The sequence below is a fragment of the Pygoscelis adeliae genome, unplaced genomic scaffold, assembly GCF_000699105.1.
Source record: "Pygoscelis adeliae isolate BGI_AS28 unplaced genomic scaffold, ASM69910v1 Scaffold27, whole genome shotgun sequence".
Lineage (NCBI taxonomy): Eukaryota > Metazoa > Chordata > Aves > Sphenisciformes > Spheniscidae > Pygoscelis > Pygoscelis adeliae.
The window spans coordinates 7,696,595-7,710,664 of NW_008825410.1; the positions used below are offsets into that span (position 1 = coordinate 7,696,595).

The following is a 14,070-nucleotide window of genomic DNA, read 5'->3' on the forward strand; positions in this document are numbered from 1 at the left end:
CACACGTGGCTCAGCTCAACCTCATCATCTAAAATAATGGTCAGGGAATCAAATAGGAAGAAGTAATTCTAGTGAACAACATTAGCCTCCCTGTGATGTTGTTACTGAAATTCCCCAAAGTCAAGAGAGAGAGTTATTTAGATCTGAATAAGCCTTTAACATATGGTATGAAGCCAGGGACCCAGCTAAGGCCTGGGAGAGGTGGTTAAGGAACAATTCCATCAGCAGTGGCAGTGGAAGACTTGAATTGTGGGTCAATTATCAGCAAAGGTATCTAGAATAAATTAGCAACTGAACAATGTAGAAATATCTGAAAGATGATGAGACAAGGCCAAAGACACTGAGAGGTTGTAAAATTGGTCACAGGTGTCCAACTGTCTTTCATGTTGGCGCGCCATCAGATTGAACAATTGCCAGTGAGAAACACTGCTAGATCTAAAAGTACAAACTCTTCTTCACATGAGAAACAGCCATGAAATCTCAGCAAAATGGATTTGGTTCTCATTTACTGTGGTATGCCATAAGAGATACTGTTTAAAGGTCAAGGGCAAACTCACCTTGTGGCTATGTGCTAAACAACATTTTGTATGGGATGCTGCCATGAAGAAGATTGGTATTTTTGACCAAAGATGCTATCTTCTGCTGTTTTTTTCTAAATGTGTTCACAGAAATGGTATTTTCTTGTAAATCATTAGGATTATGTCAAATTACTTAGCTCTGGCATTTATTTCTCCCCTGCAATGGGAACTGTCTGCAAGTGCTCAAACCCTGGCTAGCCAGCTGGGCCAAAAGCAGAAAACATATCTTTCTAAAATATGTTGATCTTGGCAAGGATCTATTCAAAACATCACCACAACAATAGATTTAAATAGAGACACAAAAAGCAAGCTTGCTAGTGCCAAAACAACCAGGAAAATAAAGCCCATTTCGTATTCTCAATATGGCAAGTAATACAAAATATCTGTTAACAATCAAATCAAGCTGACAAAGCAATGTTAAAATGGCTTGGAATGCAGCCAAAAAATATCAGAACAGATACAGAGAGACAATATGCACTGGACTGCGAAGCCCACTTTGCATCACCACGGGAAGAGACATAAAAACCAGCTTGATGTGCATTATTGCTATCATCTATTAAAAGAGTTGGGAATATAGTTAAAATACCAAATAAAGATGGACAGACATGATATAAGGGATTACAGTTCTGTCAAAGACGTGTGTTTCTTTCTTTGTTCAGTTAGTTCTTCAGTCTGAACACTTTCTTCCTCACCCGTTCTTAATCAGAGCTGCTTGTATGTATTTGGATGGCACCTAACACAATGTAGACTCTCTAAACACTAGCCACTATAATAACATAGTACTCTGGTGAGTGGGAGAACATAAACAGGCACAGTCTACAATTAAGATGCCTTAAAATCTTAAAAGCATGGGTAATTCAAGGATGCCAGGCAACTGAATGGTAGCAATATCTTTACTCTAACACCCTCTTAAAAAAAAAAAAATTAGTAACCCTTTGGATAACCTTTTCAATGCACCTTCTTTCACAACTGAGAAGTAGAAATCACTATTTTTTTAAAATATGTATTTAGAATGCAGTGTTTCTGAATATTTACAATTCACCAGTCAAGTCTAGTACACCCTGTAATGCCACTAGGATGACTAGACCCTTATTCATCACTTTCATAAATTTTGTTCTAATCTATGGCATCAAACAGATGTAAGATGTGGTTTTGTATCTGGGAATCCAGGTTCGTCAAAGTATTCTAATATTAATCCACGTTAAACAACATCAGACTATATAAGCTTCTCAACTGAATATTAACCCTGATTCCCAAACTGCTGAGAGTGTAAGAAAACTTTCATATGTGACAAAGTTGCCAGTTGATACGTTGGGGTTTTTTTTAGGATGACAACAGAGGGCCACAAGCACCTGCATAGTTTAATACAGGACGAAGTACTTCAGTCACTAAAATACTATTACGCGCTTGATTTACCCACCGAAAAGTACAAGATAATTTTTTTTCCAGTTCAGAGGTGTATTTTTTTCAGTTACATTGTGTCTTTCAAGAGAAAAAAAAAACAGATTCATGTACGTTTTGCAAAAACACAGCACACCTTCTCTTAAGCACTGCAAATGGGAGTTAGCAGGGCTTTCGGACTGACAGCGTTACCAAAATGGTGAAAGAGAATACACAATAAAGCAATATGGCATGCAAGAAACTGTACAGTCTTGAGATTTTGCTTTGCTTCCTTAATCAATCAGGCAATAGCTTACATAGTTTCTAATGATTTGTGACTACACAAGGATATGGAGTTAATACAGGCCTGTGAGGTCTCAACACACTGTGATAAGTGTCATTAGTGAAAAAGGTGGGAATAAGGGGTACCTCCTTCGTCAGATGGCCTTGTTATCTCACTGCAGTAAGAAAAGGTAGGGTTCGTGTCAGAGCCATCTGATTTATAATCTCCCAAACTGGTAGAATGTAAATATTGCTTACTGTAACGGCTTGCTCTTTCTACAAAGGTAGAAAGAAAGAATGTCACAGTAAATAGATGACAGAAATGCAAAGACGAGCAACAACAAAAACCCCAACACTGCTAACATTGATATTCATACACTGGTGGCATTAAAATCAGAGAAAAGTGAATTGTTCACAATTTTGCATCCATTTTGAACACCATTAGTTCAAAAGGTTGCTTCAAAATCAGGTACAACTAAGCTTGTTCTCTGCTTTAAAAGAATAGCAGAAATGGAAGGTAGGATTGAGGTACTGGAAAAAAAGGCATGAAGATGAAGCATATGAAAATTTCCAGTGGAAAATCAAATTGTTCCTTTATCCCAGCATGCATACAAGCGCATGTGGAAATACTGTTTTATGACATTAAAAGAATATTTAAAGTTCCACTATTAGTAGCAAAGAAAATACATGTGCAAAATTAAACATTCAAAATAAACACTTCTGGGGGAAAAAAAACAAAAACTTGTAGAACCAAAACATTGCTGCCTATTATTACATTACCTTCTCTCCTTTTCCATCTACCCTTAAATTATGAACACCTTGGAGCTGCAAACAATAGCACAAGGCATAATATCATGTGCCATATAAGCAAAATGTGCATAGAAAAGAAATCAATTTCATAAATAGGGCCACCTTCTCTATCTCTAGAATTTTAGTAAGGTCCAGCTATTTGAAAATTCTACTTATAGTGAGGACAATGTAGGTCAATCATTTTTAAGTGATTACTTCTAAGTGCTATGAATAACTTGTTTAGGATAAAATTTATTTCACTATTTCTTATCTGCACATGTGATTACAGCTGAAGTTCCTGTAAAACACTGCTTTTAAAATACTACAGTTATATGTATATATGAAAACATACTTCTAAAACATATGGCTGTCACGCTGACCTGAAAATTTACTCTATCAACTTAGTTTCATAAACATAAAAAGCTGAATTGGGGAAAAGTCAGGATATAAGCAATACCAGAAAGCATATGCAGACTCCTAGACTGAATATTGTCCTCCAGAGGATCAATGTCGAAGATGGAGCCAGGATCTGTGCGCCAAACTTTAAGATCTTTTCCCAAAGCACAGAAATTGTAAGACAGACAAACAAAAAAGGAGGTAAAAGCATGAAAGGAATGAGTTTTAACAATCAGCAACCAATTTCCTTCATCCAGAAATTAACCAAAAGATCTAAATATTCACCTGAAAGGACTGGAAAGCATTAATTTCCTGCTTAAAAGAACTTAGTGCATTCATTTTAAGCGTTGACATTATTTTAAGGAGACTTTTTCTCCCAATTTTTGTTTTCCTTTTCTAAATATGACCATAGTATTTTCTTAAGTCTAAATAAATGGAAACAAGTTAAATATCACATACCAGAGCTCTTTTCCACTAGAAGAATCAAAATCATCAGAGCTACAAGATTATTTCCCCAGTCCACCAACAGCATCCTTACTTCATGGAGATGCTGCAGTATATATCCCTATAGCTGACAGTTGGCAGTATACGTCTCTACAGCCAACAGAGGCACTAGAGGCCCTCCTTTGCATACAGTAGAGATCAAGTCAGCCTAATAAGCAGAACCAGGGGCATAGTTCATCTTATCCAAAATAAATTTCTACAAGTTGCTTAATTCATATAAACTCAAAAGAATCCATCTCTCTTAATTAATACAAAAAATGGGCTAGGGTGACAAATTCAGCTGTAGATATCTACATTGTAGACATCTACAGTTGGGTAAAATGAAGCCCACTCTTGATCTTAACTAGTAATTCCCTTTGTCTTCCAAATATCTAAGCTTCCTGGGACACAGACTTACTGTTGATCCACTACCCCACTATTGAAAAGCATTTTTGGAATTCAATGTATGGATTCAATAACAGTAGTAATCATAAGATCTTCAGCTTTAATTCATACAAATAAGTTATTAATATCTCTTGAATTCACATGTCTGAACTGGATATTGAAAGAAAAAAGAGTCCATAAGAAATAATTTTCATATCTGAGTTTAAGTTATAACCACAGCAGAAAAGTGAATACAGATTCAACCATGTTTTTAATAAACTTTTAACAAATAATTACAGTGTTGTAGAAGTCAAGAGGAGTCTTATAACAAATCCAGAAGCAGCTACAGTGTAAATTCTTGATATACTCACATCAATCTAATATATACAATTCATATCTGCTATGTCTAAAAATATAATAATCATTTAATCTCTCCAAACCAGTTTAAAATAAAACCTTGATGTAAAGTACAGATCACACCTTTTTACTAGTGGTTTGCTTCTTGGGCAAGTCTGTCTGCAAGATTTACTCAATGCATTGGAAGTGGGAAAAATAATTGTCTTCCCAACTTGGTCCTTTTGCTGGTTTGAGTGGTACCAAGTTAAATTAATGGTTTGGTAGGTAAAGTAGGACTGTGGGGACCCCAAATATGTCATGTTTCAAATGATTAATAGCCTAGAGGCAATGGAAAGAACAGACAGAGCTAATAAAAATAAATCCCATGGCTTTAGAATATATTCAATGTATGTACATTATGTGTTATCTACTGCAATTCCCATAAGGTGAGGCATAGTGCTAACTCCCTCTTGACAAGATGAATAAAAGCCAATGCAAAATCTTTTGATAAACTATGTGTTAGTCCTAACGGTGATAAATTATGCAACTACATAAAGCACTGACAGGCATGAGAGGGGTGGGGGAACTGGTGAATACCGAACTTTTCCTGTTTGATCATGCCTTAGAAAGTAAAAACATAGTAAGTACAGCTTCATGGCAGCATCAGGGCAGCAGCCATTGATTTGTATGGATTTTATCCATCTCTGCAATCTGAAATAACATACATCGAATCAGAATCTTGGCAAATTATAGCATCTATCAATTTTAACCTCCTGGTAACTTTTGCCAATTTAAAATATCCTTATACTCGCATGAGAATCATGGAGCCTCTTTAGTCACAGATCCAAAGCTCAGTTAGGTTAATTTATCTTGATGGGTCTAGAATGGCTTTAGCATGGTTAAAACTAGTGCCTATTTTCCAAAGCAGAGGCATTAATTTTAGCAATCGGGCATTTGAAAAAGTTGTTACAGCTTCACCGATAATACTTTAAAAACCAACCAGATGGACTCTAACACAGAGGTAATTTTCCTAACTGGCTGAACAATTATCAGCTAGGAAAAAACTCAAAAGAGTCATAGTTGTTTTTTTCAGTCTGCGATTTTTTTTTCTAGCTGCCAAGGACATTCCATGAGCAGGGAGCTCACTGCTTCTTTTTAAACAAGCAGATATTATAATTGCAGTTCATTCTGAAAAAGCATTAGCTGAAATATCACTGGATATTAGGCTCACAGGTTTGTCACAGCCTCTTTCCTTTAAATAGTTGCACTATTTTTGCTGTTTGGTGGGCATGGAGAGTTAAGAATTCCTGTGTGTTTTGACACTGGTGTATTTTAAGGTGATAAACAGTACTAATATTTCAGTTACTTACAGCTCAAGAAATTATCTCAGGGATGTTCTTAATCGTAATCTGTTTGTGCTAGCAAGCCTTCAGTTACTGAACACAGGAATGCACACGATTCTTACATAGGGCTACAGCACACGTGCAATGCAGTAGAGAGTAGGAGGTTTGAAGTGTGCACTAAACAGCATATTGCAAACTGTTTATTAAAGTGCAATTTTGCAGGAGGTTTTCTCTCTCTCTTTGGCTGGACCACTTCTAGCTATGGAAGTAAGTTCAAGTGCTTGGGTCTCTACAGACAATGATTTTCTGAACAAGTTGTTGCCCTAGATCCAGAATGTGTGACCCTCTGAGACTTGCACGGTCTTAAAAGCATCAGTACCTTCCCCAGGCAGAACTCTCTGAACACTTTTGAGAAATCCCTTCCGACATAAGGCTGTAGCGACAGACATGTAAATGGTGGCTATACAAAAGGGAAGAAATACACTTCTTTATGCAGTGGAGACTCATTTGGAGACTTTAAGGAAAAGAATGTAGAAGCATCTGCCAGGAATGATATAGATGTAGTTAACCTTGCTTTAGGCAGGAGGATGGACTATATGACCCACCTATTAGTCCATTTGACCTGCAATTTCTCTGATTTTTGAGAGGTAGACTTAAAAGTCAACCCTTGCTATTATTATTATGTATGAAGGATTTTAGAGTGCTATCTCAGCATGTTTTTCTGTATGTAGACCCTCTGGGGGTAAGTAAAGCACAGAAAAACAGAAAAAGGACACACCAAAAGAAAAAGAAAGGAGAAAAAAAGAAAAATGTCATGTTACCATTTCCTTTGTCATAGCAGACTTGCTAACTTGGAAGAGATTTCAAATGTGTTTATTATGAATACCCCAAATGACATCTTAATGCAATACTCTGTCTCTACATACAAAACCAATCTGTATTCTACCCCCTGAACACCTCGTCTTATCTTGGACCATCTTTTAGAACATCATTTCTGAACACTGGTGTTTGGCTTACCAGAGATCTAAAGAGTTATTGATGAATTACAGCTTGAGATATTTTGAAAGCTGTGTGAAATTCTAAAACAAGCGGTGAATGGAGTATGTGCACCTCTGGAGAAATTGCTGACTGACGGAAGGGGAAATCTCAAACTGGTCTGCATCATTTAAACATTGAAATCTTGGAGAATCACAGCTTTAATCATCTCTCTTCTGTGCAAAATGAAGATTATTGCAGATATTTTGGCCTTTATTGAAGAGTCAAAATTCAAACAAAGTAATAGCGATGACTATTCCATATTTCAAAAAAAAAATTACAGAGCAAATGACAATACATCTCCCATTCATTCCCTTTATTACTTTGCTAGAAGCTGGCATTGAACCAGTAGTTCAACACAAGTTTCACGCTGAGAAAAGAGTGAAAATGAAATCTGGGAGTACTTTTTCTTGGTTATAATGGAGAACACAAGCAGAGGCTTTCATCTTCCCCACTGTGCTTTCAACAGCAACAACTTACCAACAATTATCCCAGGTCTTCTATCCATTTCAACGATATGTGGGTGCACACCTTTATATGCTGCATCACTGACAATTTGGGTGGTTTTCCGCACACGCTCTGTTACAGGATCATCTACCACTGGGGTGAAGCCTCTGCCCTTTGTCTTCTCAAAATCTTCATGGTATTTTACCTAGGAAAACAAGAATAATTACGTTTTTCCCCGAGCTGCAATTGACAGCAAATGGTTATTCTATGCAGAGGAATGCATACATGTTTGTTTTATGAGGCACTTATATTCTTTGGGTTTTGTACCATAACAGAATTGTCACACACATGAGATAGGCTAGATGGCCGGCCAAGTCTTCTCCATCTCCCTAACTTGATTTCCTGATATTTTAATATAATTTTGCCACCAAATTAGGCATCAACTCAAGCAACAAAGGATCATCTTACAGTCACACAGGACAGGAAAAGCCCTCAGGAGGTCATCTGGTGCATTCCCTTCTCTAAGATAGAGTAGCTCTCTACTGATGCAGACAACTACATCTATTACTAAAAAATGTTCCAGCAGCAATAGTTCTAAAGAACTCAAGTATTTTCATTCACAGAGAATTTTGATCATACAAAAGGTACTTTTTTGCTCTTTTGTTTTATCATATGCCAGCTGGCTTTAAACATAGGGTTTTAGAAAGAATTGCAGTTATTCTAAGCAGCCTGCTTTCAAAAAAAAAGAAATTAAAAACAAGGACATTAGGGTAGAAAGTGTTACATAACCAAGTGTTGGAACAAAACCAGAATTAGTAAGAGTTATAAAGGTAGTACCCTTGATTATGCATATTTACTTTTTTAATAGTCTTAATCATCAAAGAATTAAATTGACAGACATTCTCACCCAAGCAAATGCACACAAAACAACTCATTCCAAGAACAAAAGTCACGCAGAAACCAGGAACGTGCACAGGCACAAGGTGAAGTGTGTCACCTAATCCAGTCAAACTGTGTGATGCTCAAATGAGGTGTGTACTTTTTTAAAGAAAATAAAACAAACAAAAGAACAGACATTTAACTGTTAGAAAACTGTTTATTAGTATTTTGAAAATGTTCATTACAGTCATATGCAGTTAGCAAACACTCCCTCAACAGCCATCAGAAGAAAATATTCCTTCCATACTTGAGCAGAGAGTTTCATTAGTTACCTATATTAATGGAAGGCAAAATCCAGTGGAAGTCAAGTGCCATTCCTTAGTATACTCTAGTTATAGGAAGAAAGTACCCTACCATTGAGATGTTGTTTTGTGTTTCTTTGACATGCCTTAGCTCAGGTGTGTCTAGAAGCACACTACGTCTACCTTTCATCTGCCTCTGATCACTGCTGTACTTGACCTGCAAAACAGCAACAACAGCACACGTGAAGTTTTTGTTTACAGTAGAAAGGATGGTGAGAATCACATCATGCAATGGTGTCCTTTCCAAATCACAATGCCCAATGTTTTTGTTTCTTTCTTTACACTCATTTTCTAATAACCTATTTCAGAGGGAGGACATAGGTGAGCTAGTATATTGGTAAGGCCAAAGGACGCGTTTATTCCATCAATCACTTACTCAAAAAAATAGTATTTACCTGAAAGCTGAAACTCTTGACTGTTTAAATGACATAAGTGAAATAATTCATTTATCAACTGAAAAATAAGTTAAATAATAAGAAACCACCACTGTGACTTGGACATCTTTAAAACATATTTGTATGGCTGATTATAAGCTACCTTTTTATTACCCAGACAGACGCAGATTCTGTCCTCAGTCTGCTTCCAGGTTGGGATTAGCTGAGAACCCCTGGGTCCCCAGGGAATTCAATTCTTACAAGCAGATTAGTCCTTTGGCAGCCTTCTTACTCCTGTTCTGTAGCTAGTCTTTGCTAGCAGCACAAAAGCAACATGTCTGGGACAAATCTGAATATGCTGTTTTCAAAAAGAACATTTGAGCTCTGTGTTTTGTGCATCAGTAAGTACAGAACCTCCTATGTCACATTTCTCCTAATTAGCTTCTTTTGTGGCATTTTACAGACTTGTAAAGATGCAAGGTTAATTACCTGTTTAAAAAAAAAAAGGCAAAAAACCCCACACACTCAAAATTCTGAAACAGTAAAAGTAGTTGGTCCTACTTGTTGGTTCTAGAGTGAGTACTCTCACAGTTTCTTCTGGCTGGTTGAATTCTTCTACTAATGGACTCTCTTAGCTCCTACATTGCATTGTAACCTGTGCACTGAGTGTTAGTAAATATTTTAGATTTACCTATATATCCAGACTCAAAGCATTACCTCTCAAATCAGTTGTACATATCTATTTCAACATGCATTTGTGATGTGAGAAACCAAATTGTCTAACCCTCCTTAAAATTACATATTAGCTAAGCACAACATACCTATGAAAATATGAGTCTTGGTGTCTATGTTTCATAGATAAGTTCGAAGTAATGTACAGAGAAACAGAAATATATGGCATCGCATAGTCTTCAAACCCTTCTAAATTAAACAATAAATTTCTTAGCAAATATATTCAGCTACATATGCTTCTGAATATAAGCTGTTTTCTGGACAGAATAATGACAGCCAATATAGTTTGGTTTTCATCTACTGCTGATTAACATAAAGGAGTATTTATCCCTGTAAATCTTGAGAAACAAAGTGAAGGATTCACTTGGAAAAAGAAGCTTAATTTTCAGAAATAAAAAAATTGTTTAAAGCCTAGAATTGTTGGGAAGTTTTCCTCCTATTTTTAACTGTGCTCCTCAAAACTAATTGACTTTGGTAAATATGCATGAGCATTTTAAGAATGTACTTAAGACATATTTAGTTACAAGGTCAGATTCTGTTCCTTTGTCCTTAGACAAATCCTCTGACAAATCCAACCTACTTTACTTTTCACTCCTACATTCAGTTCTAAAGCGTTCACTACTATTAATTCTCTTCTGCCACCTTGAAACAGTGGCTCTGCATGAAACCTGTTCTATTTACCATCTGCAGGGGCTTTGCCACTGATGATGTTTCAGTGTTGAGGACACAGACTGTAATGTAATTAGTCTGGTCCTTTACTTCACCATGCTGTTTTGACTTCTTCCTTGCTCCTTATTGGAACTGCCTGCTGCTTCTTACACCACTGTAGTGGCAATTAAAAAAAAAAAAAGGTAAGTATTATCATAAAAGCCAAGAAAAATATAGTATTTTACTCTTTAGTGTTTAGTAACAGGATCTATTTAGGACTACTCAGCTCTAACATAGGTGGCATGTCGCAGAGTAGAATGGATGACTATATGCTTCCATGCTTTGAATCATTAAAAAAATGAAATTTGCACTAAAGTTAAATTCTCATTTCCTTTGTTCTTTACTGCAATTTACTCCTGCAATCTAGCAAGTAAAACTTGGTAACAAGAGATGAAGATTCTTGAAAGAATGACTGACCTCTACTGACTCTCTCCTTGAAAAATTCTGGCGCCAACACAATCACTTACTTTTTTTGCAAGAATAATCAGACAAGTCTGAATATTTTTGTTGCCCATATGTGCCATGCATGTACTCAAATAATTAAAAAAAAAAAATTCATTCAGTGGATGATGCAGTTGGATTCATTTGACACATCAAATCTAAATTGAAAAGCATATCCTTGTTATATTCCTACAATGACTGAAAATCTAAATGACAAAAAGATTCAAACAACTTGCCGAGCTGATATTGTCTTGATTCTTCTTGACTCTCTCTATCTCAGGAGTGACACTCACAGCAGTAGCTTTGCCAGGCTGCTCTCTGTAGTGAACCTATTATTTAACAGAATAAAATGGTACACACTATTTCAGCTAAAGCAATATCACATTGTTTTACATTAAAATGTATGATTTAAAAGGTCATCCAGGAAACAACTGAAAAGTTAAAATGCATTTGAAGTTTATTAAAGCTTACAAAACTTGATTCTTGAAGCATAACCTTGAATTCTTTCTGTATAATCTTCTTAATGCATTTGTGTGGATATATACACACATATGCACACAACATCTTGACATTTACCACACTGGTCCTTGGCTGTATAGAGAAATATCTTATATTTGGAATGGGGCAAGCTACAAATAATGCAGTAAAGTCACATGAAAAACTGAATTTCAGCAATGCCCACTGTAAATGTATATTTGAACAGACACAGAGATTGCATAAGGATACCATCCATGTTCTTTTATACTCTATATCTTCAAAGGTGATTAAACACAGTGAGTGCAATACATCAGACAACTGCCTAAATTTCACCATGTGTTTATTTAAATGTACTGTGGGAATATGCCCTCTATCACTTTTTAACAAAATACACTTGTAGCAATGATGCATTAAACTAAATGCACACTCAAGGCAGGATCAGTATCTAAAGCGGATAAAGGATAGGATGTGGCATTGACAGACCAATCATTCTAATGTTAACCCTGGCCCCAAATACTGGGAAGTCAGATATGGTAAACATTTAGTAAATAATTAGAGATTCTTGCATGATTTATGCCAATCCATATAGTTCTATGTAAAACAAATGTTTCCATACAAACCTTTTTTTTTTTTTAAATAAGCTCTTGGTTTTGTGTGATAAGGATAACTGTGCTGATAAATTATGCTCACAATTCTGCAGTGCACTGTGGCAGTAACGAATATATTGTTCAAGCAATTGTCTCCCCACACAACACAGTTTTGGTCTGTCCACATCAACATATACCAATTGAAAAATTAACGTCTTATAAAAATGATGGTAAGCTATCAAATGGATTAAACCTGAAAACTGACATTTGTAAAGGTAAAATGATTATTCAAGACTTGATGTTTCTAGAAATGTCTGAAGTTAAAGAATCTTCACCAAAGCTATTCCAGTGACCTGAAAGAGAATTTAAACTTTCCAATGAAATTTGCACAACACAAAAATTGGTGAAAGGTAAACAATGACATGAGTAGAACACCTACACAGACTGGCTTGAATCACTTGGGAAAACAGGTTGGTTTGAACAGTGTGCATTTTAGGAGAGCTAGATTTATCAACATAAATCCAGGAATAAATAGCATACACTTAAGTTAGAGGGACAGTATTCTTGAAAATTGTAACTCTAAATTAGTTTGGGGAACGTGGCAGAAAACACCCCAGGGAAACACTGTAGCTATTTGCAGCCCCGTGAAATAGGGCTGTTGACGGAGGTTCCCGGTGAGGAGAATGGCTGGTCTCTCAAAGACTCATTAACGGGGTACAACTTCAACAATGCAGGAAGGCAGCAGCATGCTCCAAAAGTCCTTGTCTTCTTCCCTGTGCTCCTGCAAACAGTATGACTTTCTAATGGTTATGTCGGCCATTAAATACTAAACTCTGATGGGAAGGCTACTGAGGAACCAGAAAGAGACAGGTAAGAGAGCTGGAGTTTGAGTACAACTGTAGCCAAATTTTCACAAAGCAAAGAAAAAAAAAGCTGGAAAAGGATATTCTGTTAAAAAAAAAAAATCTGTCAAGATTTCCTGCAAATATCCAAGACAGAGAATAACCATTTCAAAACATCGCAGCCATTTCTTTAATCAAATATGTGATGCTTCACGTGCCATTTCCCAAACCAAGCAATGGCTTTTCACAATTGCTTCCTAAAAGAGGGTTTTCAATTAATTCCATTACTGAGCCCACACCTAACTAAAGAAAAGGCACAGCTTCTGGAGGCAGAACTTTGTACTCATCCCTCTGCACCCAAAAATTATACAAAGGATTAAACGAGAGCAACTTCCCATGCTGACATTCTCTTGATTCCTCTTGACTCTTTCGATCTCAGGGGTGACACTCACAGGTGTAGCTTTGCAGAGCTGTTCTTTGTACTGAACCTAGCAAACATGGCAGAAGATATTACACAGAGACTTCCGAGTAACAGAAATACAACAGTGGGTTAGACATCATTAAAGAGCATACTGCATTTGGATGGAAAATACCATTCCTTAATAAACACCCACCCACATCTTTCCACATGATACTTAGTACTCACCCTCTTGCAGTTCTTCTATTTCAGACACAGACAATTGATACTTCAACAGGAATACTTCACTCTCATTGATGTTAATCAAAGTGCAAGGCTAAGGAGTTATCATTTTACCATTAATTGATTAAATTAGTCTTTGTGGACAAACAGGAATTAGCACAAACACCACAGACATATTCACTGAGGCACAAACACATTTAATACAGCAGAGAGAAGTGTGCAAGCAATGAAAATGGGGCACACATTGCTAATATTCTTCTGGTTTTCCTTAACTCTCCTTAGTTCGGGTGGATCAGAAATAGTTGTTGCATGTTGAATTTCTTCCTTGTATTTAATCTGCACAATAAATATTACAAAATATTAGCAATTTAAAGAAGATACAGACAAGCACTAAAACACAACAAACATTTTGTAATCTCTCCCTTACACATACTGCACAGCTAGACCACACCTATCAACACTATTGACCTGAAAAGGAACAGTTACATATAATTTCTGAAACAGGCTGCTAGGGTCTCCACCAATGCATCTTGTTTGATACAACACACCAGAGAGTGCATGTAACAAGCCTAGTA

At 36.4% G+C, this 14,070-nt stretch overlaps 1 protein-coding gene across 1 annotated transcript in view; it reads right to left on the reverse strand.

Moving 5' to 3' along the window:
- NEBL (nebulette) overlaps positions 1-14,070 on the reverse strand; it is a 98,593-nt gene that overhangs the window by 30,832 nt on the left and 53,691 nt on the right. The window contains exons 19-25 of the mRNA XM_009330561.1: positions 13,739-13,831; positions 13,252-13,343; positions 11,186-11,279; positions 8,747-8,851; positions 7,487-7,658; positions 3,487-3,579; positions 2,388-2,516 (exon numbers count right to left, since the gene is read on the reverse strand). Coding sequence (XP_009328836.1) covers positions 2,388-2,516; positions 3,487-3,579; positions 7,487-7,658; positions 8,747-8,851; positions 11,186-11,279; positions 13,252-13,343; positions 13,739-13,831 — 778 coding nt within the window. The remainder of the gene's footprint in view (positions 1-2,387; positions 2,517-3,486; positions 3,580-7,486; positions 7,659-8,746; positions 8,852-11,185; positions 11,280-13,251; positions 13,344-13,738; positions 13,832-14,070) is intronic.